This window comes from Aquarana catesbeiana, linkage group LG08, assembly GCF_042186555.1.
Source record: "Aquarana catesbeiana isolate 2022-GZ linkage group LG08, ASM4218655v1, whole genome shotgun sequence".
Taxonomy (NCBI): Eukaryota; Metazoa; Chordata; class Amphibia; order Anura; family Ranidae; genus Aquarana; species Aquarana catesbeiana.
The window spans coordinates 308,726,399-308,753,104 of record NC_133331.1 but is presented as its reverse complement, the minus strand read 5'-3'; the positions used below and the strand labels follow the sequence as shown (position 1 = coordinate 308,753,104).

At 44.7% G+C, this 26,706-nt stretch overlaps 1 protein-coding gene across 7 annotated transcripts in view; it reads right to left on the bottom strand.

Annotated features, from left to right (window-relative positions):
- LOC141105048 (uncharacterized) overlaps positions 1-26,706 on the bottom strand; it is a 239,500-nt gene that overhangs the window by 77,542 nt on the left and 135,252 nt on the right. Inside the window, exons 1-4 of one of the 7 annotated variants that reach the window (XM_073594863.1) lie at positions 20,810-20,947; positions 20,023-20,142; positions 19,694-19,885; positions 19,487-19,607 (exon numbers count right to left, since the gene is read on the bottom strand). The exons of 2 other annotated variants lie outside the window; for them this stretch is intronic. In XM_073594863.1, coding sequence (XP_073450964.1) covers positions 19,487-19,607; positions 19,694-19,885; positions 20,023-20,127 — 418 coding nt within the window. In that variant the 5' untranslated portion in view covers positions 20,128-20,142; positions 20,810-20,947. Of the gene's footprint in view, positions 1-105; positions 230-315; positions 454-5,681; positions 5,776-19,486; positions 19,608-19,693; positions 19,886-20,022; positions 20,167-20,809; positions 20,948-26,706 lie in introns of those variants that run through there. 4 more of the 7 variants (XM_073594844.1, XM_073594845.1, XM_073594848.1 and 1 more) reach the window with 4 other exon arrangements.

Sequence of the window (26,706 nt, the reverse complement as noted above, 5' to 3'; positions counted from 1 at the left end):
ACACACACTGACTGAATACATTGTTTCTATGTGTTTATCAGATGATGGGGGATCTAGGTGGACCCCCCGTACTGCTCTCTCCTTTACAATAAAGTCTCCTCTTACCCGGTGATGTGAGGGAAGGCTGATTCTCCGTCATGACGTTTTTGTAGGTATCCTTGTGTCCTTCTAAATACTCCCACTCCTCCATGGAGAAATAGACAGTGACATCCTGACACCTTATAGGAACCTAACACACACAATGATACAGTCACCACCCAGACACATCCCTTGTCTGTTACTGAATAATGTCCCAGAATTCCCATCACCGCTCACCTCTCCTGTCAGCAGCTCAATGATCTTGTTGGTGACTTCCACAATCTTCTTGTCATTAATTCTTCTGTCTTTCAAGAAATGAGGTGAAGGCACTCTGAAGGTTAAATGGTCACCAGACTTCACGAGATTAACAGTCTGCTTTGAAAAAGCAACAATAGTGTCACGTGACCTCCCAGAACCTCACCTCTTCGGTCAGCAGGTGGATGATCCCCAGGGTGAGGTTTAAAGTAGAAATCCAGCTAAAGCCTATTTAGTCCTAATAGTCATAAAAACATTCCCTCTCCCTCCTAACGTCTGTACTTCCCTTTATATTAATAAAAAGATATATACTTACCTACTTTCAGCCCGCTCCAGTTCAATCATGTGATTCCCTGTGTCAACCAGTAGCGGCTGCAGGAGAATGTAGAAAACACCCAACAATGACTGTGAAAGCAAGAGAGCCTTGACATCACCCATAGGTTCCCATGGTGCAGACATTGTCGGTGGGCCCTCTTCTCCTCAGCAGCTTCCAATAATTGACACATGGAAGCCGGCTCACATGACCAGTCCAGATCGGGCTGAAAATAGGTAAGAATATACATGTATTTTACGCAGGATAGTTAATGTATGTGTTAGGAGGGGGAGGCAGCATTTTTAAGACTAGTAAGGTTTATGATGGCATTCTATTTGAAAATCCTCAGTCATGTCACTTGGGGTCCTACTCTATCCTCATTAAGGATGAGCTCCGGCGTGTTCGCACAGCCCACGTGAAGAGCCCGCCAGGAAGTCGGCACTGCGCTAATCACAGGCAGTGAGACATTGTCCTGATGTGCGGCTGCAGAAATCGGGAAATGTCTCACTGCATGTGATTAGCGCAGTGCCGACTTCCTGGAGGGCTCTGCACGTGGACTGTGCGAACACGCCGGAGCTCATCCTTAATCCTCATTCATGTGATCCATACAAGACTCTGATCTCTGTAGACAGATAATATAGCGGCGGATCAGTAGAACTCATAGACAAGTAGAGATTCATTTGAATCCCTCCGTCCAAAAGTGAGGGAGGTTTTGTGTTCAATAAATACCAAATATATTCAGCATGAGAACCACGAGTGCTTGAAAAACTAAAAAAAAAACTACAATAACTAAAATTATTATTATTTTTATTATTTAAGGTACTTATATAGCGCTGTTATGCAGCACTTTACATATACATTGTACATTCACATCAGTCCCTACCCTCAAGGAGCTTACGATCTAATGTCCCTAACTCACATTCATATACTAGGGCCAATTTAGACAGAAGCCAATTAACCTACCAGCATGTCTTTGAAATGTGTGGGAGGAAAACCGGAGTACCCAGAAGAAACCCACACAGGCACAGGGAGAACATGCAAACTCCAGGCAGGTAGTAGTCGTGGTTGGGATTCGAACCAGCGACCCTTTTTACTGCTAGGCGAGAGTGCTACCCCATATACCACTGTGCCGCCCCAAAATTGTAAATATGTGTAGCAATCACTCTCGGTGGAGCTGCTGGTTTAAAGCGGTCTGTTACCTTCACTTTCGCCACCTCTGTTTCACCGGCACCGGGTCTAGGGTCCCGTTGAGTTTACCTCCGGGGCCCTCCAACTGAGTCACCAGGCCGCTCTCCAGATCAGCACTCTGCGTGATCCTTCCATGACGGGTCCTCCCCTGGGATCTCCTCAGTTGTCCAGCTTCTTCACTCAGGATAGACAGCTCAGGACCATTCCTCTGCCGCTGTGGTAGGCCCCAGACAGGCTTCTGGGCCCACCCACACGCTGCAGCGACGTGGGCCTCCGGAACGGAGGACCACGAGGTAGTATTCCTAATGCATACCTGTCGGCCAGGAGGGCCAGCAGGTGGCTGTAAACGACCCCCAAATATGGCGCCTGTCCCATAAATACCTTCTCCCAGAATGCAACTCGGAGGACCACCTCCACCGAGTTGTCTCCTGGACAGAGGAGCACTCATATGCTTCAACACGTTGCCCTTCCAACACTGGCCCATGGTGACAACGACACCCACCGGCGCAGTGTGAAACTACACGCAACTCAGCCAAGCTGGAACAGAGGCAAATCTAACTTCACCTAACAAATAACCCACTAGATTTACCTATCAGCAGTAGATTGAAAATCTACCAGCGCTACATATTCCCCCCACTACAATAGACGTTGTCCTCAACGTATGTCAAAAATAACTCCCAAGCCTGAGAGTAGGTATTTGAGCTTAAAACTTGGATTAAAGCAAAGAAGAAAGGAAGACAGTAGAAAGACATTACAATTTAAACATTTTTTTTTTTCATATGTTCACATCTGTAAACAAAACCACATTAAGACTGTTGCAACCCCACTATCTATCTAGCTGAAAAGCCTAACAGCTTGATAGGAGGTCCACTTGCTCCTGAAAAGAAACAAAGTTAAACACACACACAAGATATATACAGTTTTAGGAGCAAAGTCTCATTCCGAAAGAAAAATGAAACTCTCTTCCCATAATCTTTCTTACATTCCCTTTAAGGAACCAACTAAAGCTACTTGAGGAGTCCATCCCTATATATATTTAGGTATGTCATATCTTTTAAACGAAGGAAGTCCAGTTAGCAAAACCGGGCCTTGAATTTAGAAACACTGAGATGAACATCAAATCTTGATCACGAAGATCTCTAAACACTGACACTGTCTATCTACATACCCCACAGTTCTTTATCCATAATCACCAGTAAAACAGAGGATCTGGCAATGTCAGTGTCTTTCCCAGTTTATCCACTGTAAAATACACGTCATCTTTTCCGGGTCTGCAAATGACCACTTTTTCCCCAAACCAGGAGGCACACAAGAGTCCAATGACTTGTTCACCATAGACCTGATGGGTGTTGGAAACAAAGTAGTAACTTTAGGCAATGTCTCCTTAATAGTACTGTCTGGCTCCACACAAGGCGATGTTCTCCCAGAATCCAGGGCTGTCCACTCTGAGAAAGTCAAGGCAGAAGCAACATCTTCACCCTGAGCCCATAACAGTTCCTGTGACATTGTCTCAAATAAATCATCATCACCGGAGAGATCCGACATGGAATCTATCTCCGAATCTCTCAATTCTTCTGCCGGCAAGTATTTACACAAAGTCCCAGATACATTCCCCTCTGATCTCTCACCCGTTCCTGACGTGGACCTCTCCAGTTCGGATAGTCTCTGGGGTAGGCCTCGACCACGGCCGCGGGAAGCCTTTACGTATCCCACCTTCCTCTGGACAGGTACACCGGGAATAGGCGTATTAATGTCCGCTGATGAGTTCGTTACCACAGTATCTCTCTCAGGAACACTTTCGGTGACAACAGGCGAAATCACGGCCTGCCGTTCTTTTTCAACAGTAGCAGCTTCCACTGTGGCAATACCTGTAGCCCAATCCATACGATAAGCACAGGGCGACATGGTAGGTTGCTCCACCACAAACAAATATTCTCCACATTGTGGGCAGCGAACAAATGTACGGAGATGTACGGCCAGTCCTTCACACTTGTGGCAAAGCATGCCCAGCCCTTCAATATCCCCGACTGTATAAAGAACAAACCTCCCCTGTGGTTTCAGACGAATGCCGGTATCCGTAAGCAAGGTTCCGGTCAGCATAACACCCGCAGCGGTGCTTGTAGGGAACATCTTAGGTCCCACAGTTGGTTGCATCACCTAAAAAGACATGGCCACACTCTGATCTTCTCAGCACGATCACGAGGCCTCTCTTCTTCTCTGGCGCCAACACACATACACGCGTCCCACGCGGTATCAAGTAGGCTAGGCTCCTCCCACTTCTTCCACTGATCACATAGCTCCTGGGCTTTCACTGGCGCCCGCGGCCTACGCAGTCAGAAATAAAGTCCTGCAACTTTAACACCTTCTTCTCCTGAGAAATTGACAAAGTCCAGCTTTCACCGTAAACTCCCGGTGAAACACTTCTCTAGGTTGCGGAAAGCTGATGGCCAACAAATCCCGGACGATGCCCCCACATGTAGCAATCACTCTCAGGGGAGCTGCTGGTTTAAAGCGGGCTGTTACCTTCACTTTCGCCACCTCTGTTTCACCGGCACCGGGTCTAGGGTCCCGTTGAGTTTACCTCCAGACAATGTAAGCACCAAACACTTGAGTATCTTTTCCAATGCTTTAATGAACAGGGAATCTAGGAAGTAGCAGGAAAAAGGTAGAAGGAAAGTTGCAGGGAAGCTCAAAGACCTTTTCGTTAGTATTCTTTAGTACATTATTAGGAATTGAATGCTTGTAGTTGAATGCACTCCCCTTGTGGGATTTGATCTTTGCCCGCCTGGATAGGCCTCTCTCACTTGCCTAGCAGCCAGTACGTAGCACGAACAAAAGTCTCTGCCACAGACTTGTTTGGAATAAAACCCGTATGATCCTCTGCCACAGGATGTAATGGTTTGTGATGAATATCAGACACAGCACTTGAACCTTTAAGCCAACCCGGCAGTACTATGCAGTAAGATTACTTCAGGATACGTCCTCCAACTGAGTCACCAGGCCCCTCTCCAGACCAGCACTCTGCGTGATCCTTCCATGACGGGTCCTCCCCTGGGATCTCCTCGGTTGTCAGCTTCTTCACTCAGGATAGACAGCTCAGGACCATTCCTCTGCCGCTGTGATAGGCCCCAGACAGGCTTCTGGGCCCACCACCACACACTGCAGCGACATGGGCCTCCGGAACGGAGGACCACGAGGTGGTATTCCTAATGCATACCTGTCGGCCAGGAGGGCCAGCAGGTGGCTGAAAACGAACCCCCAAACATGGCGTCTGTCCCATAAATACCCTCTCCCAGAATGCAACTCGGAGGACCACCTCCACCGAGTTGTCTCCGGGACAGAGGAGCACTCATATGCTTCAACACGTTGCCTTTCCAACACTTGCCCATGGTGACAACGACACCCACCAGAGCAGTGTGAAACTACCCGCAACTCAGCCAAGCTGGAACAGAGGCAAATCTAACTTCACCTAACAAGTAACCCACTAGATTTACCTATCAGCAGTAGATTGAAAATCTACCAGCGCTACATATGCAAAAAATAAAAACCTTTCATGTGTTTTTTTTTTTACAAATTCTTTAAAAATGTTAAACAAGTATAACATAATTATTAAATTAGTGTGAAGTTCTATTTAGGGAGACATTATATGTCCATATAGTTAAATATATGGTTCTATACAGTATATAGGTTATATCTTGTATTGAATATAATATACAGTATATATGTATACAGTCATATGTGTGTATCATCATCTGTTGGAGATAAAAGACGTCACTGTGACTATGGAGGAAAAGGACGGACATGACAGGGGGTTACTGGGTATAAATATAAAATAATAACCTATTACCTCCTCTGCTGCCAGTTCCAGCAATGTCTCCTCTCTAATTCCTCCCAACTAACCTTTAACCCGGAACTTCCTTTTTAGGCCCCTACATCACTTCCTGTTCATATACTACCTCACTTCCTGTCTGTGTATCACTTCTTGTCTGCACCTGACATCACTTCCTGTGTCTATACGAGTATTTTCTTCCAGTCTCCGTGTCCCACCATGGATCGTCTTTTTGTTACACTCAATATAATTGGAAAAGATCTTCACTTTAAGTTTAATGTAATTCGCTAACAGCTCTCCTCCGCCATCCACACTACATTCTCTGACAGCTCTCCTCCACCATCCACACTACATTCTCCGACAGCTCTCCTCCACCATCCACACTACATTCTCCGACAGCTCTCCTGCACCATCCACACTACATTCTCCGACAGATCTCCTCCCACTATCCACACTATATTCTCCGACAGCTCTCTTCCACCATCCACACTACATTCTCCGACAGTTCTCCTCCCACCATCCACACTACATTCTCTGACAGATCTCCTCCACCATCCACACTACATTCTCCGACAACTCTTCTCCTATTATCCACACTACATTCTCTGACAGCTCTCCTCCACCATCCACACTACATTCTCCGACAGCTCTCCTCCACCATCCACACTACATTCTCCGACAACTCTTCTCCTATTATCCACACTACATTCTCTGACAGCTCTCCTCCACCATCCACACTACATTCTCCGACAGCTCTCCTCCACCATTCACACTACATTCTCTGACAGCTCTCCTCCACTATCCACACTACAGTCTCTGACAGCTCTCCTCCCACCATCCACACTACATTCTCCGACAGCTCTTCTCCCACCATCCACACTATATTCTCCGACAGCTCTTCTCCCATTATCCACACTACAATCTCTGACAGCTCTCCTCCACTATCCACACTACGTTCTCCGATAGCTCTCCTCCCACCATCCACACTACATTCTCTGACAGCTCTTCTCCCACCATCAACACTATATTCTCCGACAGCTCTCCTCCACTGTCACACTACATTCTCCGACAGCTCTCCTCCACCATCCACACTACATTCTCTGACAGCTCTCCTCCCACCATCCACACTACATTCTCCGAAAGCTCTCCTCCACCATCCACACTACATTCTCCGACAGCTCTCCCCCCACCATCCACACTACATTCTCCGAAAGCTCTCCTCCCACCATCCACACCACATTCTCCGACAGCTCTCCTCCCACCATCCACACTACATTCTCCGACAGCTCTCCTCCACCATCCACACTACATTCTCCGACAGCTCTCCTCCACCATCCACACTACATTCTTTGACAGCTCTCCTCCCACTATCCACACTACATTCTCCGACAGCTCTCCCCCCCACCATCCACACTACATTCTCTGACAGCTCTCCTCCCACCATCCACACTACATTCTCCGGCAGATCTCCTCCACCATCCACACTACATTCTCTGACAGCTCTCCTCCCACCATCCACACTACATTCTCCCACAGCTCACTTCCACCATCCACAGTACATTCTCCGACAGCTCTCCTCAACCATCCACACTACATTCTCTGACAGCTCTCCTCCCACCATCCACACTACATTCTCTGACAGCTCTCCCCCCACCATTCACACTACATTCTCTGACAGCTCTCCTCCCACCATCCACACTACATTCTCAGACAGCTCTCCACCCACCATCCACACTACATTCTCCGACAGCTCTCCTCCCATCATCCACACTACATTCTCAGACAGCTCTCCTCCACCATCCACACTACATTCTCTGACAGCTCTCCCCCCACCATCCACACTACATTCTCCGACAGCTCTCCTCCCACCATCCACACTACATTCTCCGACAGCTCTCCTCTCCACTACACTGTGATATCTAGCAGCTTTTCCCGCAAACCATTATTTATGTATTATTTTTATATTATGAAGCTCAGAGAAGACCGCCTATAAATTTTTTCTATGGACTAAACAGTTCCACCAGTCAAACCATCAAACATTTGTCAAAGGAATCGACAGATGCTTTCCCTCTAAAGTCTAAATAGGCATCTTTTATCTGTAAAACATTTTCCGCAGTGTGAATGCATGGAGAACGCTGTGTGGTGTGTTTTCTCTGATGTATAACAAAGATTTCTTTCTGGTTGAATCATTTCCCACACCACACTCAGCGCATGAAAACAGGATGCTCACGCGTGTGAATTCTCAGGTATTCAATAGGGATGAGCCGAACACCCCCCCCCCCACCCCCCGCTTCGGTTCACAGCAGAACATGCGAACAGGCAAAAAATTAGTTTGAAGGCGCGAACACCGTTAAAGTCTATGGAACACGTATGTGAAAGATCAAAAGTGCTCATTTTAAAGGCTTATATGCAAGTTATTACCATAAAAAGTGTTTGGGGACCTGGGTGAAACAATAAAAATGAAATACTCCTTTAAATATCATGCCTGGGGGGTGGCCTTAGTATGCCTCTTTATAACAGTGCCATAGCAAAATGACATTTCTAAAGGAAAAAATGTCATTTAAAACTGCTTGTGACGGGACAACAGAAAATGGTATGTACAGCGGTTTTCTTTTGAACTTGATTGTCCACTCTGAATCATCTACAGTATATTGATGCTCTCTTGATGCCAGTTTTCCCTGGGTGTAACAACAACTAATGACTCAACCTAAAATCAGCTGTCACGTCAGGAATCTGACACAATATGACCCAAACAGTGCCAGACAGACTCTCCCTGTGTGGTCTGGATTTAATGAGTTTGGGACATTGGGAAATTATACCCTTCATCTATTTTCTGGCTACTCGGGACACATCCAAGGAGGACTTTACTTACAACTGCTTTGACTGCTACTATGCTTCATTTCCACTAGAATAATCTAAACTGCGATACCAATATAGTGTAACACAACTGCGGCGCTATATGTGATATTTTCCAAGGCATTTATTCAGCCGCTATATATTTAATAAGTCTGTTATACTAAATGAGCTTCAAGCAACTGTGGTATTTAATGGTGTATTATTCCCCTTTTTATCGCTATAGCCTAGGACAATTGGACCATCAATTGGTCGGTATCCCCATTGGGAATCAATGACGCATGTAGCATACAATTAGCCCGGACAGGACAAGTATTGCTCCGTGTTCTAGATAACCCACTCATCATCTTGGCTCAGATATCTAGGAAAATATATGCTCCATGTTTGATGCGGTTACTCCAGACTTTGGGACACCAATATAGTGAAACACAATTGCAGTGCTATATGTGATATTATTCAAGGAATTTATTCATTCATTGTATATTCATTAAGTTTGCTATATTAAAATAGCCCCAAGCAATTGTGGTATTCAGCGGTGTACTATTCCCCTCTTTATCGTTAAAGCCTAGAACGATTGGTCCATTAATTGGTCAGTATCCTTGTTAGGAATCAATGACACCTGCAGCATACAACCAACCCGGACGGGACAAGTATTGCTCTGTGCTTTAGCTAACCCACTTACGAGACGATTCTGGCTTAGATATATGGGAATACATGTGTCCCATGTTTGATGCAGTTACTCCAGATTCCTGTGCAGCTGGGTCCTGTGTGTCAATTATTTTAAAATGACAACGTTGTCCCTTTGATATATATTTTTAACTATTTTATGGTGCTTAGAGGGTGGTTTTTCATTAATTAAAATTTTGCATAATTAAAGATTACTTGGCATGTGAATACCATGGTTTGGTCCTCCTTTCAACTAATTTCCCTTCCCTAGATATATATATATATATACTAGACTGTATATATGTGTGTGTGTATATATATATATATATATATATTAATACAATGCCTGCACTGACTGAATCTAGAGTAAACACTGAATATATAGTCTATGCTAAATGCATAGTATATTATATATATATATCAAATACACTGCCACTAACTGAATAATCTGCCTGCTTAATCTAACTCATGTTGTCCACGCCAACAACACTACACACGGCTGTAAGCAGCCTTATATAGTGTGGGGCGTGGACTTAGTCCTTCTGAGCAATGATTGGCCAAAGGCACCCTGCCTTTGGCCAATTATGGCTCTCTCAGCAGAGCGCCCTGTGAATGGCCAAAGCATGCAGGTCAGGTGCATGCTTTGGCCAATCATCATGCAGCAATGCACTGCGATCTCGCAGTGCATTATGGGGCTTTCCGCAGCGCTTGAATTTTCCACAAACACCGATGTTCGGTTCGTTTTAGAACAAACGAACACCCGATGTTCGAGTCGAACTTACGTTTGACTCAAACCGCTGGCTCATCCCTAGTGTTCAACTAGGTTTCATTTCTCTGTGAAAGATTTTCCACACTCTGAACATGTATAAAAACACTCATCCTTGTGAATTCTTAGGTGCCTAACAAGGTCTCCTTAACGAGTGAAAAATTTCCAGCACTCTACATATGAACACAAATGCTCACCCTTGTGAATTCTCTGGTGTTTCGCAAGGTTTCCTTTTAGAATGAAAGTTTTCCAACTCTCTGAACATGAATAAGAACATGAATCAGTGAGTGTCCTTTTCAGGAGGGTTGGTGGATGGTAACAGCAGATGTCATGTCCCTGTACATATTCCTCATGACATGGGCATCTTGGCAGTATCACACTATCTTAATTCTGAGTCTTGTTTGCTACCTATTTAGAAAGATTTTGTAATAGATCTTTTCAAATTTGTGGCAAAGCAACTATTTTTGGTTTAGGGGAAATTACTTTTTACAGAACAGAGGTGTCGCGATGGGGGCAAAATACGCCCCTAGTATGGCTAATATGTTCATGGCTCAGTGGGAGGAAGATGTCATCTATGCACAACAGAGGCCTAATTTGGCCTTGTGGGCTCAATATATAGATGACATCCTCCACCTATGGAGAGGTGACTCCACCTCTTTAGTTGATTTTTTGGATTCCTTAAGTTATAACGATAGAGGGATTGTACTCAACTACGAAATGAGCCAGACCCAGGTCCATTTTTTGGACTTGAATATTAGAGTGGAGGAGGGAATACTGACCACCACCACCTTTTTCAAAACCACTGATAGAAATGCATATATTTCCAGAGATAGCTGTCATCATAAGACAGTTTCTTCGGATCAGGAGGAACTGTTCCAACTTGGAGGACTTCAATAAGCAGGCTTCACTCCTTGCTCAAAGATTTGTTGAGAAAGGTTATGATCCTGTTCTTTTGAACACTACTATAGAGCAGGTCAAAAATATTGATAGAGGTACACTATTGTGTGACAAACCTGAGACTATCATAAATACAGCCAACTTTGGCATGTCATTTCTGACATCTTATTCCTCACAACATTATGCTATCAAGCGTATAATACACAAACACTGCCACATTTTACTTAAAGGGGTTGTAAAGGTAAAAATTTTTTCACCTTAATGCATTCTATGCATTAAGGTGAAAAAACTTCTGACAGAACCGCCGCCCCCAGCCCCCCCGTTTTACTTACCTGACGCCTCGAAAGTCAGCTTCGCGTTCCCGACATCTGTTCCTCCGCTCACCCTGGCCGCTGATTGGCTGCAGTGGATGAATTGAAAGCAGCGCAGCCATTGGCTCGCGCTGCTGTCAATCACATCCGATGACGCGGCGCGCCGGGGGGCGGGGCCGAGTGATACAGCGAGCGGCTATAGCCGCCGGCTGTATCACGGGAGCGCGCCCGCAAGCACTCACCACCGTGCGAGGGAGCTCGCATTAAGGTGGTGAATGCTTGCGGGGAGGAGCTGAAACAGCCGCCGAGGGACCCCAGAAGACGAGGTTCGGGGCCACTCTGTGCAGAACGAGCTGCACAGTGAAGGTAAGTATAACATGTTTGTTATTTTAAAAAAAAAAAAAAAACACCTTTACAAACACTTTAACGACAGTGTGCTTACCCCTCTACTTCGATCTAAACCACAAGTTATATACAGGGATATGTCCTCTGTGAAGGATAGAATAGTGCAAAGTATCCTTGATCCCCCCTCCAGACCTTCCTTCTTCCATAACTTAATTGGATACCATAAGTGTGGGAGATATCAGGTCTGTCATTTAAACAGATTATAAACAAGGAAAGTTCTTGATTTCTCTTCTATTACACCTAGGATATATACAATCAAACCTTTTATTACATGTAGCACCACCCATGTGGTATAGCTTCTTCAGTGCCCTTGTGGGCTTCAATATGTGGGCCAGACTACCCAGGCGTTTAGTATTATGCCCTGTACACACGATAGGATTTTCCAACAACAAAATCCATGGAATTTTTTCCGACGGATGTTGACTCAAACTTGTCTTGCATACACACGGTCACACAAAGTTGGTCGGAAATTCCGAACGTCAAGAACGCGGTGACGTACAACATGTATGACGAGCCAAGAAAAATGAAGTTCAAAAGCCAGTGCTACTCTTCTGCTTGATTCAGAGCATGCGTGGCACTTTGTGCTTCAGAATTATGTACACACGATCGGAATTTCCGACAACGGATTTTGTTGTTGGAAAATTTGAGAACCAGATCTCAAATTTTGTGTGACGGAAATTCCTATGGAAAATGTGTGATGGAGCCTACACACGGTCGGAATTTCTAACAACAAGGTCCTATCACACATTTTCCATCGGAAAATCCTATCGTGTGTACGGGGCATTAGGCTTAATGAGCATATTGCTAACAAAAAAGGATACAAGAATCACAGTATCTCACAGCACTATGATCTTGTACACAATAGAGACCCGTGTGGGACCCTGTTTGTGGGTATAGATGATTTTGTTCCCCACTGGAGGGGTAGTCTTAAAGTAAGGGAATTATCCAGAACGGAGACCAGGTGGATATATATTCTCAAAAGTTATACTCCTAATGGCCTCAACTTAGATTGGGATGTCAACTGCTTTATTAATAAATCCTAGTTTTTTTTTTTAGATTTAGTCATCTATATTTGTCTTTTGGTTTATTTTAAACCACGTGTTTAGTCCCGTTTTTTTAGTGTTAATAATGTGTCAAGTTTCCAGCCGCGTTTAGCTTCACTAAGTTTGAGCTCACACCTCATTCTATTCCTTTAGTTGTAGTTTATTCTAGGTATGAGGACACTTGAGCCACACAGACATCATGCCCGGTGTGCATAGCGATATATTGTGCCCTCCTTGGGTCCCGCTATTGCAAGTGAGGCTTGAGTTTAGTGTTGAACCCAGATCGAGGCTTGGATTTGTGTTTTGAGCCGCATGGTTACTTTAGTGAAAGCGAGGCTTAGCTGGATCTACTTGCTTAAATAGCGATGACGGGAAGGGTTTCCTATGGCCCAGAAGAAGTCCATTTGTGATGAAACCGGTCAGGCAGAACACATAAAGTAACTGTCATCACGTTCCTGTATCTGCTGCAGATTGTTGCCGTTTTTATCTTGCCTGTACTTCTATGAGAATGTGCAATTTTTTAGCCCAATAAAAACTCCTGTAAGGTTTTACACTATTGGAGCTCCTTTTTGTTTTCATTTGGTTCACTGCTGGTTATTCCGGATGACCAGAGTCTAAATCAGAAGGAACCGCACATAGGAGGCACACTATCACCGCTGTTCTCCTTGGATCTCGTTAATGGTGGATGTACTAAGGCTTATGTGACCTTCCGTAATTAAGAGTACATCTTAACCTATGTGTCGGTGGCGCTTTTAAGGTGGAGGATTCCCCTTTCAAGTTCACTTTTCTTAACACTTTATGATGATTTCCTTCTGTTTGTTCCACGGCCATTTGACTTTGTGATTATAGCCTCTTGTGCTTTTGGACTTCATAGAAACTCTTTTTTTTCACCCTTATGCACATGAACATTTTATGTTTTGTATTTTTCAGCGCAACTTACCTTCTTTAGTCACATAAATAAGAATGCTGACTCGGATGAAATCTCTGGTGATCAAGGCCTCCTTTTTTAAATGAAAGATTTCCTGTCCTCTGAACAAGAATAGGGATGCTCACCCATGTGATTTCTATGGTGTTCATTTAGGTTCTCTTTCTTAGAGAAAAATTTCCCGCACTCTGAACATGAATAGCGATGTTCAATTGTGTGACTTCTCTGCTGTTTCACATGGTTTCTTTTCAGAGTTAAAGATTTTCTGTGCTTTAAACATTAATACGGATGCTTAGCCATATGACTTAAAGAGAAGAAGACAGGGAAGCGCACAATCTAATGAATATAAACACTTTAATACATATAAGCAAATTCATAAAGTTTGCATTCACATGTGGCATTAAGAAGAAGACAGACCTTGTACCCAGCCGTATGACCAGAGGGGGATGGACACTGACAGGCTGGAGAAATAAGGAGGACTCACTCCCGCACTTAAAGCATAGTGTGACTTCTCTGGTCTTTCACAAGTTGTCCTTTCCGAGTGAGAGATTTCCCGCACTCTGAATATGAAAAGGGACGCACACCAGTGGGAATTATCTGGTGTCCAATAAGGACTTTTTTACAAATGTAAGATTTCCCGCACTCTGAACATGAATAGGGACAGTCACCAGTGTGACTTCTCTGGTGTTTAACAAGATGATCTTTCTTGTTGAAAGATTTCCTACACTATGAACTTGAATAAGGACGATCACCCGTGTGGTTTCTCTGGTGTCTCACAAGGTTTCCTTTCAGAGTGAAAGATTTTCCACACTCTACACATAAATAAGGATGCTTACCCGTGTGACTTATCTGGTGTCTAACAAGATCTCCTGCCTGATTGAAAGATTTCCCACACTCTAAACATGAATAAGGGCGCTCACCTGTGTGAATTCTCTGGTGTCTAACAAGGGTTCCCTGAAGAGTGAAAGATTTCCCGCACTCTGAACATGAATAGGGGCGGTCACTTGTGTGACTTCTCTGATGTTTAACAAGATGATCTTTCTTGTTGAAAGATTTCCCACACTCTGAACATGAATAAGGGCGCTCACCTGTGTGACTTGTCTGGTGTTCAGCAAGGACTTCTTGACGAGTGAAAGATTTCCCACACTCTGAACATGAATAAGGGTGCTCACCTGTGTGAAGTCTCTGGTGTCTAACAAGGGTTACTTTTTTAGTGAATGATTTCCCGCACTCTGAACATGAATAAGGGTGCTCACCCGTGTGACTTGTCTGGTGTTCAACAAGGACTTCCTGACGAGTGAAAGATTTCCCACACTCTAAACATGAATAAGGGTGCTCACCTGTGTGAATTCTCTGGTGTCTAACAAGAGCTACTTTTTGAGTAAAAGATTTTGCGCACTCTGAACATGAATAAGGACGTTCATTCGTGTGAATTCTCTGGTGTTTCACAAGGTTTCCTTTCAGAGTGAAAGATGTTCCACACTCTACACATAAATAAGGACGCTCACCCGTGTGACTTATCTGGTGGTCAACAAGGGCTCCTTTTTGTGTGAAAGATTTCCCGCACTCTGAACATGAATAAGGGAGCTCACCCATGTGAATTCTCTGGTGTCTAGTAAGTGCTCCTTTTTGAGTGAAACATTTTCCGCACTCAGAACATGAGAATAGATTGTCACCTCGGTGATCTCCTTCATGGGGTGAGGAAGATTCCTCGGGATTAGAAGGATCTGTTGATCGATCTGCAGTGTGAGATCTTACATGGATATTTACAATCATAGTATGTGATTGATGAGAAGATTCCCCCTGATCAGAGGGATCCATTGATGTCTCCGGACAGGAAGGTCTGTGATGTATATTTTGTGTATTTGGATTTCCTCCTGGAGGATCCTGTGTGATGACATTATCTTCTGACTTACAATCAGCAGATAATAGAAGATGTCTCTCTGAGTAATTCCTGACATCACATCCATCTGCTGGAAAGAAAATGTAAAAAAAAAGTAAAACATTTCAGTAGTTCACAAATGACTTGAGTTTTAGCTCTACCTTCGTACGAGTGAATAAGTGGAAATGCTGATCTAACAGCTGAGCTCCTGTTCAACCTCCAAAATCAATCAAAAAAGTGTTTATACCGGAGTCCGTATAGGATCTGCAAATTGTCTAATGTTCAATAGCCGGCTACAAGTACAGCTTCGTAGCCAAAACGCATTAGTGATTTGAAATAATATGGGATTGCCTGTATTTGCCTAGATTTTAAATAACAAATTTGCAGATCATATATGGACTGAACAAATTTCTAAAAATGTCAGTAATAAAAGAATCAAGTGTGTTGGTTCAGCAGTCAACAGATTCACAGAGCTCTGACACGGAATTGGGTATAAAATTGTAACATCAAAATATGAAGAACCAGTAACAGATACAAAACACCAAAACACAATTAGACACACTGGGTAACATTGATCTGTGCATAAAATACAGCTATAGGAAATAACAGAGATGCCACATCATTTTGTGATATCACGACATTCTATTGAGGAATGGAGATGGACCTTTCATATGGTGTACAGTATCTCCTCCTCATTTGTTGGGAACATGACATTATATTGAGCAATGGAGATGGACCTTCCATATGGTGTACAATATCTCCACCTCATTTGTTGGGAACATGACTTTACATTGAGGAATGGAGATGGACCTTTCGTATGGTGTACAGTATCTCCCTATTTATTGGGAACATGATGTTATATTGAGGAATGGAGATGGACCTTTCATATGATGTTCAGTATCTCTTCATTTGTTGGGAACATGACATTATAATGGGGAATGGAGATGGGCCTTTCATATGGCGTACAATATCTCCTCCTCATTTGTTGGGAACATGACATTACATATAGGAATGGAGAAGGATGTTTCATATGGAGTACATTTTCTCCATCTCATTTATTGGGAACATGATGTTATGAGGAATGGAGATGGACCTTTCATATGGTGTACAGTATCTCCACCTCATTTGTTGGGAACATGACATTATATTGAGGAATGGAGATGGACCTTTCATATGGTGTACAGTATCTCCTCCTCATTTGTTGGGAACATGACATTATATTGAGGAATGGAGATGGGCCTTTCATATGGTGTACAGTATCTTCTCTTCATTTGTTGGGAATATGATGTTAAATCAAGAAACAGAGATGAACTCTTTATATAGAATACAGTATTTTCATCGTACTTGTTAGGTACAAAATTTTCCTGTTTTTATAAATCGCCCTCAAAGCTTAGCAGGCCAGTGTGTAACAGAGGTATAGACATTAAGTAAAGCGCTGACCTTGATTTTGCCTAGTGTCCAACTGTGTTGCGTTTGATATGCGTGTGTGTGTGTGTGTATATATATATATATATATATATATATATATATATATATATATATATATATATATATATATATATACACACACACACACAATTTATTAAATTAATTATTTTTTCCATCAGACTAGTTTTCAAAGGAACAGAAATCAGGTTTTGTTTGAATATGTTAGAGGCTGTTTCTCAAACTAATGTTTTAGTAACGAAAACATAGGCTGTCCTCAAACAGTGAGAACTGTTGACGGTTGCAGCAGTCCATTGTCTCTACAGCTACAGTAAACCGGTATGTTTTCTGTTGTTTGGTAACTATGGTAGCCTGACACATAAAAGGGGTTGTCAGACATAAACTAGGAGGGCTCATCATGCTTTAACACCAAAAGACTCATCTGTAACCAGCCATTGAAGAAAAAAAGATGCTTTCGCCTGATTCTCCAATAGCTACCAACTGAGTCCTCGTTGTCACTGGAGATAACGAACACAGTAACTTTTAAGTGTATTTCTACTGTTACAGACCATAGGCTGTTTATTTGCTAGGCAGTTTGCTTGTTATAGAGATCTGTCAGTCTTGTACTGTATTCCTAATATTGTAATAGTTTTGTATGTACAGCATTTTTGTTTAGTAAAAGCACATTTACACACTGCAGAGGTCTCAGTTTGCTTGCTTATACCACAAAGTAACCTTGCTAGACAGATGCAAGCAAAACACCAACCTCCTAGATGCAGGGCATATACTCAGAGGTAAGACCGCCTTTTTTTACCACCCCCCGGCCACCCATGTGCTAAGGCCAGTGTTGTCTGAGGATTTCTTGTATGAAAAAGAAATGAGGGGAATGGATGTGGGTACTAATTATATTGCAAATCACTCACAGTTGCCCCTGAACCAGGATCTGCTGTGACATTACCCCACCCAGATATGGCACCTGGCCCATTCCCAGCAGGAATGGTCCCTTACTGCTACTAGAAATGGAGCCACGTCTGCCCAAGTACCTATCCAGTACTGAGAATCCCCAGGCACTGAAAAGTGAGTGGTACCCCGGCCTTCTCCTACCCGTAAAGGGGAAGGGACAGAGGTGGGGCAAAGATGGACAGCAGTTCCACCCTGAGGAGAGTAAGGTAGAAATAAAAAGAGGGGGCAGGAAAAAGGAAATGTTTTTGTTGGTCCTCATACACAGTTTCAAATATTTATTGTATGGACAAACAATTGAAGGATTGATGCCCCAAGTCTGGAGATCTCTGTAAACAAATAGAGGGGATTAAGATCAATAATGTATCCCTTGTTGTATGTAGGACCAGGGCTGTGCTATTCTGTGAGTATGTGAGATCAGATGATGTGAAGATCTGAGAATTATCTAACATTTTTTCTTAAACTACAATCCTTATACTCACTAAGTAAAATGAGACTGTGACCTGATTCTTCCATAGTGCCTATACTTACTTGTGTTGATATGTGGAGAATTTCCATCCTGTACACTTTTCATAATCATCCCAACCTCCTCCGTGGACGGCTGATCACCCCTAATATACGTCTCCACTTCTTCCTCTTTAACCTCAACTTTTATTTTAATCCGTTCTTCACCCTAGGGAAGAAGAGAAGCACTTTTACTTGCCTTCCTCCGCTCCCCCCAGCAGATGGCAATCCCATAAGTGCTACTGACCTGCAGCAAAGGAAATCAGTTCTACTGTGCTGCCTATTTCAGAACAGATCACATGCCTGTTTCTTGTGAATCCAGGTGGCCAGGATTCCAACCCCTGGGGGGCGCATCATCACACTGGCCTTCCTCCGCTCCTTCCTCCGCTCCCCCAGCAGCTGGCAATCCTCCACACTTCAGCGATGGACTGTCCCTTAGGGTCATAACATTCAGTGCAGATTTATGGGCTGGGTATTGGGTTAGTAAATCTTTTATACTCTGTCTACTTGACCTTTGCAATGAGGGTGTAATCCTCCTGCAAGGGATATTTTTTAAGTTTCCTAAAGTTGGGCTTATTTCAGAACAGATCACATGCCCGTTTCTTGTGTATCCAGGGGGCCAGGGATCTAACCCCTTTGGGGGCATCATCACACTGGCTTGGAATCACAGGAGCAAAGACCAGCATCACGTCATTAAGAATGTGACCCCCAATGGGGGGGACATGGAGGAAGAATACCCAGGATCTCATGTGACTGGAGCCGAGACCCACAGAAAAAAGGAATATATACTGATAAAAAAAAAGCAAGCAAAAAAATGGGGGATGCCGATAAAGGAGCTGTAAATAGAAATGGAGAGGGGCAACAAAGTCTGCAATTCAGATGTAAAAGTAAATATTAAAACAAGAGAATACATAGAATGTCCTGTTATAGCTTAGAATACATTGTTGGATCTACATGCTCAGTCCCACCTACCTGATGATGGTGAGGGATGATGTGACCTTCCTGTATGGAATCCCGGGAATACAGAGGACGGGGACATCTCTCTGGTGGGTTCCCATTACTAGATCCATCTGTAGGAAACACACACACTGACTGAATACATTGTTTCTATGTGTTTATCAGATGATGAGGGATCGAGGTGGACCCTCGGTACTGCTCTCTCCTTTACAATAAAGTCTCCTCTTACCCGGTGATGTGAGGGGCGGCTGATTCTTCATCATGACGTCCTTGTAGAGATCTTTCTGCACTTCTACGTATTTGTTCTCCTTGAAGATAATCTCTGAGACATTCTGACACCTTATAGGAACCTGACACACACAATGATACAGTCACCATCCAGACACATCCCTTGTCTGTTACTGGATAATGTCCCAGAATTCCCAGCACCGCTCACCTCTCCTGTCAGCAGCTCAATCATCTTGTTAGTGATTTCTTGAATCTTCTGCATGTTGTTTCTCTCAAGAATTGGGGAGTGAGGTGGAGGCACTGCAATGGAGTTCTGGCTTCGACCCCATCGTTCTGACATTACTGGATACATCCCTTGTAAAAGACTTTCAATACACGTTATCTTCACTGCAGCATATTTCTATTAAAGGGGAAGAGCAGAATACAAGGAGTGAGGTCATGTGACCTCCCAGAATCCTCCTCACCTCTCCAGTCAGGTCTGTGTTTTATTAATAGAGATAAGAGTGATGTCATGTGACCTTCCAGAATCCTCCTCACCTCTCCGGTCACCAGGTAGATGATCTCCAGTGTGAGGTCTAATATCGTCTCAGTCATGTGACCCGGTTCCTCCTCCATCCTCATTGATGTGATCATGTGATCCATACAAGACTCTGATCTCTGTAGACAAATATAGTGGCCTTGCTGGTCATTAGACAAGTAAAGATTAATTGTAAACCCTCTGTCCAAAGGTGAGGGAGGTATACAAGCGTGTTTGTGTTGTGTCAATAAATACCAAACATATTTAACATGAAAACCATGTGTTGATTATATACACTCACCAGCCACTTTATTAGGTACACCTTGCTAGTACCGGGTTTGCCCCCCTTTTGCCTTGGGAACTGCCTTAGGTCTTTGTGGCAAAATTTCAAGGTGTTGGAAACGTTCCACAGAGATTTTGGTCCACAGTGACATCACTACCAAAGGTGCTCTATTGGATTGAGATCTGGTGACTGTGGAGGCCATTGGAGTACAGTGACCTCATTGTCATGTTGAAGAAACCAGTGGATCAGCAGTTTTTGAAATACTCAGACCAACAACCATGCTATGTTCAAAGTCACTAAAATCCCCTTTCTTCCCCATTCTGATGCTCGGTGAACTTCAGCAAGTCCTCTTCACCACGTGTAGATACCTAAATGCACTGAGTTGCTGCCATGCGATTGGCTAATTAGCAATTTGTGTTACCATGCAACTGAACAGGTGTACCTAATAAAGTGGCCTGTGAGTGTATATAGGAGTAGAAAGGCAGACATAATGAGGGTTACTTTATAAAGCAATATCTTATTACCTCCTCTGCTTCCAGCTCCAACGTCTTCTCTTAACTCCCTCACAACGCACTTCTCTCACTAGGAACTTCCTGTTTGGACCCCTACAGCATTTCCTGTTCATTGGTTACCTCACTTCCTGTCTCTATATCACTTCCTGTCCTCACACTTCCTCCCCTACAATCAGGCTGTTCCTGTCTCTACATTCCACCATTAATTGACGTTTTGTTCCACTCAGTATGATTGGTAAAGATCTCCACCCTGACAGAAAAGTCATTAAAGTGGAGTCTCATCTATTTCCAGTATGTGATTATTATAAGATAACACTGCAATTTAAAAAAAAAAACAACCACCAGATCCTGTAACCATCATAAAAAATTGCAGATAAAAGCACAGAAAAATGTAGTATGTTAATTGCTTACCTGCTGTATTTTGACCCCGTGTCCCGCATTGGCCAGGACAGTCCGGGGTCCCGGGCACCCTGACACAGCCACCCTAACGACTCAAGTTTGCAGGGTGTTCGCCCTGCATTGCACTGCGCGCTGCCCCCAATCAGGGTGCTGTAAAAGCTGGTTGTTAAGGAGCGGGACCAGGAAGCTGGCCGCTGCATCCTTAACAACCAATGAGTCATCAGCTCTCAATGGGCTTCCCCGCTGACAGCTGAATCCACAAAATCCATACCAGACCCTTATCCAAGCATGCAGACTGGCAGGCCAGGAAAAGGGGAGACAAGCGAGTGCCCCCCCCTCCTGAACCATAGCAGGCCACATGCCCCCAACATGGGGGGGGTTACTTTGGGGCTGCCTCCTCTACTGCCAGTTCCAGCAATGTCTCCTCTCTACTTCCTCCCTTCTCACCTGCAACTTCCTTTTTAGGCCCCCCCACCATCCACACTACATTCTCCAACAGATCTCCTCCACCAGCCACACTACATTCTCTGACAGCTCTCCCCCCACTATCAACACTACATTCTCCGACAGCTCTCCTCCACCATCCACACTACATTCTCCGACAGCTCCTCCCACCATCCACACTACATTCTCCGACAGCTCTCCTCCACCATCCACACTACATTCTCCGACAGCTCTCCTCCACCATCCACACTACATTCTCCGACAGCTCTCCTCCACCATCCACACTACATTCTCCGACAGCTCTCCCCTACCATCTAGACTACATTCTCCGATAGCTCTCCCCCCACCATCCACACTACATTCTCCAACAGATCTCCTCCACCATCCACACTACATTCTCTGACAGCTCTCCCCTCACCATCCTCCCTACATTCTCCGACAGCTCTCCCCCCACCATCCACACTACATTCTCCGACAGCTCTCCTCCACCATCCACACTACCTTCTCCGACAGCTCTCCTCCACCATCCACACTACATTCTCCGACAGCTCTCCTCCACCGCCCACACTACATTCTCCGACAGCTCTCCTCCACCATCCACACTACATTCTCCGACAGCTCTCCTCCACCATCCACACTACATTCTCCGACAGCTCTCCCCCACCATCCACACTACATTCTCTGACAGCTCTCCTCCCACCATCCACACTACATTCTCCGACAGCTCTCCCCTACCATCTAGACTACATTCTCCGATAGCTCTCCCCCCACCATCCACACTACATTCTCCAACAGATCTCCTCCACCATCCACACTACATTCTCTGACAGCTCTCCCCCCACCATCCTTGCTACATTCTCCGACAGCTCTCCTCCACCATCCACACTACATTCTCCGACAGCTCTCCTCCACCATCCACACTACATTCTCCGACAGCTCTCCTCCACCATCTACACTACATTCTCCGACAGCTCTCCCCTACCATCCACACTACATTCTCTGACAGCTCTCCCCCCACCATCCTTGCTACATTCTCCGACAGCTCTCCTCCACCATCCACACTACATTCTCCGACAGCTCTCCTCCACCATCCACACTACATTCTCCGACAGCTCTCCTCCACCATCCACACTACATTCTCTGACAGCTCTCCTCCCACCATCCACACTACATTCTCCGACAGCTCTCCCCTACTATCTAGACTACATTCTCCGATAGCTCTCCCCCACCATCCACACTACATTCTCTGACAGCTCTCCTCCCACCATCCACACTACATTCTCCGACAGCTCTCCCCTACCATCTAGACTACATTCTCCGATAGCTCTCCCCCCATCATCCACACTACATTCTCCAACAGATCTCCTCCACCATCCACACTACATTCTCTGACAGCTCTCCCCCCACCATCCTTGCTACATTCTCCGACAGCTCTCCTCCACCATCCACACTACATTCTCCGACAGCTCTCCTCCACCATCCACACTACATTCTCCAACAGCTCTCCTCCATCATCCACACTACATTCTCCGACAGCTCTCCTCCACCATCAACACTACATTCTCTGACAGCTCTCCCCCCACCATCCACACTACATTCTCTGACAGTTCCCCCCCCACCATCCACACTACATTCTCCGACAGCTCTCCCCCACCATCTAGACTACATTCTCTGACAGCTCTCCTCCACCATCCACACTACATTCTCCGACAGCTCTCCCCCCACCATCCACACTACATTCTCCGACAGATCTCCTCCCACCATCCACACTACATTCTCCGACAGCTCTCCTCCACCATCCACACTACATTCTCTGACAGCTCTCCTCCCACCATCCACACTACATTCTCCGACAGCTCTCCTCCACCATCTAGACTACATTCTCCAACAGCTAGTTATTTTTATATTATGAAGCTCAGAGAAGACTCCGCTTATAAATTTTTTCTATGGACTAAACAGTTCCACCAGTAAAACTATCATACATTTGTCAAAGGAATCAACAGATGCTTTCCCTTTGAAGTCTAAATAGGCATCTTTTATCTGTAAAACATTTTCTACAGTGTGAATGCATGGAGAACGCTGTGTGGTGTGTTTTCTCTGCTGTATAACAAGGATTTCTTCCTGGTTGAAACATTTCCCACACTCAGCACATGAAAACAGGGTGCTTACACATGTGAAGTCTTATGTGTTCAACTAAGTTTTATTTCTCTGACAGCTCTCCCCTCACCATCCTCCCTACATTCTCCGACAGCTCTCCCCCCACTATCAACACTACATTCTCCGACAGCTCTCCTCCACCATCCACACTACATTCTCCGACAGCTCCTCCCACCATCCACACTACATTCTCCGACAGCTCTCCTCCACCATCCACACTACATTCTCCGACAGCTCTCCTCCACCATCCACACTACATTCTCCGACAGCTCTCCTCCACCATCCACACTACATTCTCCGACAGCTCTCCCCTACCATCTAGACTACATTCTCCGATAGCTCTCCCCCCACCATCCACACTACATTCTCCAACAGATCTCCTCCACCATCCACACTACATTCTCTGACAGCTCTCCCCTCACCATCCTCCCTACATTCTCCGACAGCTCTCCCCCCACCATCCACACTACATTCTCCGACAGCTCTCCTCCACCATCCACACTACCTTCTCCGACAGCTCTCCTCCACCATCCACACTACATTCTCCGACAGCTCTCCTCCACCGCCCACACTACATTCTCCGACAGCTCTCCTCCACCATCCACACTACATTCTCCGACAGCTCTCCCCTACTATCTAGACTACATTCTCCGATAGCTCTCCCCCACCATCCACACTACATTCTCTGACAGCTCTCCTCCCACCATCCACACTACATTCTCCGACAGCTCTCCCCTACCATCTAGACTACATTCTCCGATAGCTCTCCCCCCATCATCCACACTACATTCTCCAACAGATCTCCTCCACCATCCACACTACATTCTCTGACAGCTCTCCCCCCACCATCCTTGCTACATTCTCCGACAGCTCTCCTCCACCATCCACACTACATTCTCCGACAGCTCTCCTCCACCATCCACACTACATTCTCCAACAGCTCTCCTCCATCATCCACACTACATTCTCCGACAGCTCTCCTCCACCATCAACACTACATTCTCTGACAGCTCTCCCCCCACCATCCACACTACATTCTCTGACAGTTCCCCCCCCACCATCCACACTACATTCTCCGACAGCTCTCCCCCACCATCTAGACTACATTCTCTGACAGCTCTCCTCCACCATCCACACTACATTCTCCGACAGCTCTCCCCCCACCATCCACACTACATTCTCCGACAGATCTCCTCCCACCATCCACACTACATTCTCCGACAGCTCTCCTCCACCATCCACACTACATTCTCTGACAGCTCTCCTCCCACCATCCACACTACATTCTCCGACAGCTCTCCTCCACCATCTAGACTACATTCTCCAACAGCTAGTTATTTTTATATTATGAAGCTCAGAGAAGACTCCGCTTATAAATTTTTTCTATGGACTAAACAGTTCCACCAGTAAAACTATCATACATTTGTCAAAGGAATCAACAGATGCTTTCCCTTTGAAGTCTAAATAGGCATCTTTTATCTGTAAAACATTTTCTACAGTGTGAATGCATGGAGAACGCTGTGTGGTGTGTTTTCTCTGCTGTATAACAAGGATTTCTTCCTGGTTGAAACATTTCCCACACTCAGCACATGAAAACAGGGTGCTTACACATGTGAAGTCTTATGTGTTCAACTAAGTTTTATTTCTCTGTGGTAACAGCAGATGTCACGTCCCTGTACACCATTATTCCTCATGACATCTCGGCAGTATCACACTATCATAATTCTGAGTCTGGTTGGCTACCTATTCAGAAAGATTTTGTAATAGATCCTCTCAAATTTGCGGCAACGCATAACTATTTTTGGTTCAGGGGAAATTACTTTTTACAGAACAGAGGTGTCGCGATGGGGCAAAATCAATACAGCCAACTTTGGCATGTCTTTTCTGACATCTTATTCCTCACAACATTATGCTATCAAGCGTGTAATACAGAAACACTGGCACATTTGATTTAACGACAGTGTGCTTACAACTCTACTTCCGTCTAAACCACATGTTATATACAGGGGTGTGTCCTCTGTGAAGGATAGAATAGTGCAAAGTGTCCTTGATCCCCCCTCCAGATCTTCCTTCGTCCATAACTTAATTGGATACCATAAGTGTGGGAGATGCCAGGTCTGTCATTTAAACAGCTTAAAATCAAGGAAAGTTCTTGATTTCTCTTCTAATGTTACCTCTAGGATATATATACAATCAAACCTTTTATTACATGTCGCACAGCCCATGTGGTATAGCTTTTTCAGTGCCCTTGTGGGCTTCAATAGGTGGGCCAGACTACCTGGGAGTTTAGTATTATGCCCTGTACACACGGTCGGACATTGATTGGACATTCCGACAACAAAATCCATGGATTTTTTCCGACAGATGTTGGCTCAAACTTGTCTTGCATACACACGGTCACACAAAGTTGTCGGAAAATCTGATCGTTCGGAACGCGGTGACGTAAAACACGTACGTCGGGACTATAAACGGGGCAGTAGCCAATAGCTTTCGTCTCTTAATTTATTCTGAGCATGCGTGGCACTTTGTCTGTCGGATTTGTCTACACACGATCAGAATTTAAAGGATCGGATTTTGTTGTCGCAAAATTTTATAGCCTGCTCTCAAACTTTGTGTGTCGGAAATTCTGAAAAAGTCCGATAGAGCCCACACACAGTCGGAATTTCCGACAACAAGCTCCGATTGCACATATTCCGTCGTAAAGTCCGACCGTGTGTACAGGGCATAAGGCTTAATGAGCATATTGCTAACATTAAAAAAAGGATACAAGATTCACAGTGTCTCTTGGCACTATGATCTTGTACACAATAGAGACCCGTGTGGGACCCTGTTTGTGGGTATAGATGATTTTGTTCCCCACTGGAGGGGTAGTCTTAAAGTAAGAAAGTAAGTGTATTATCCAGAATGGA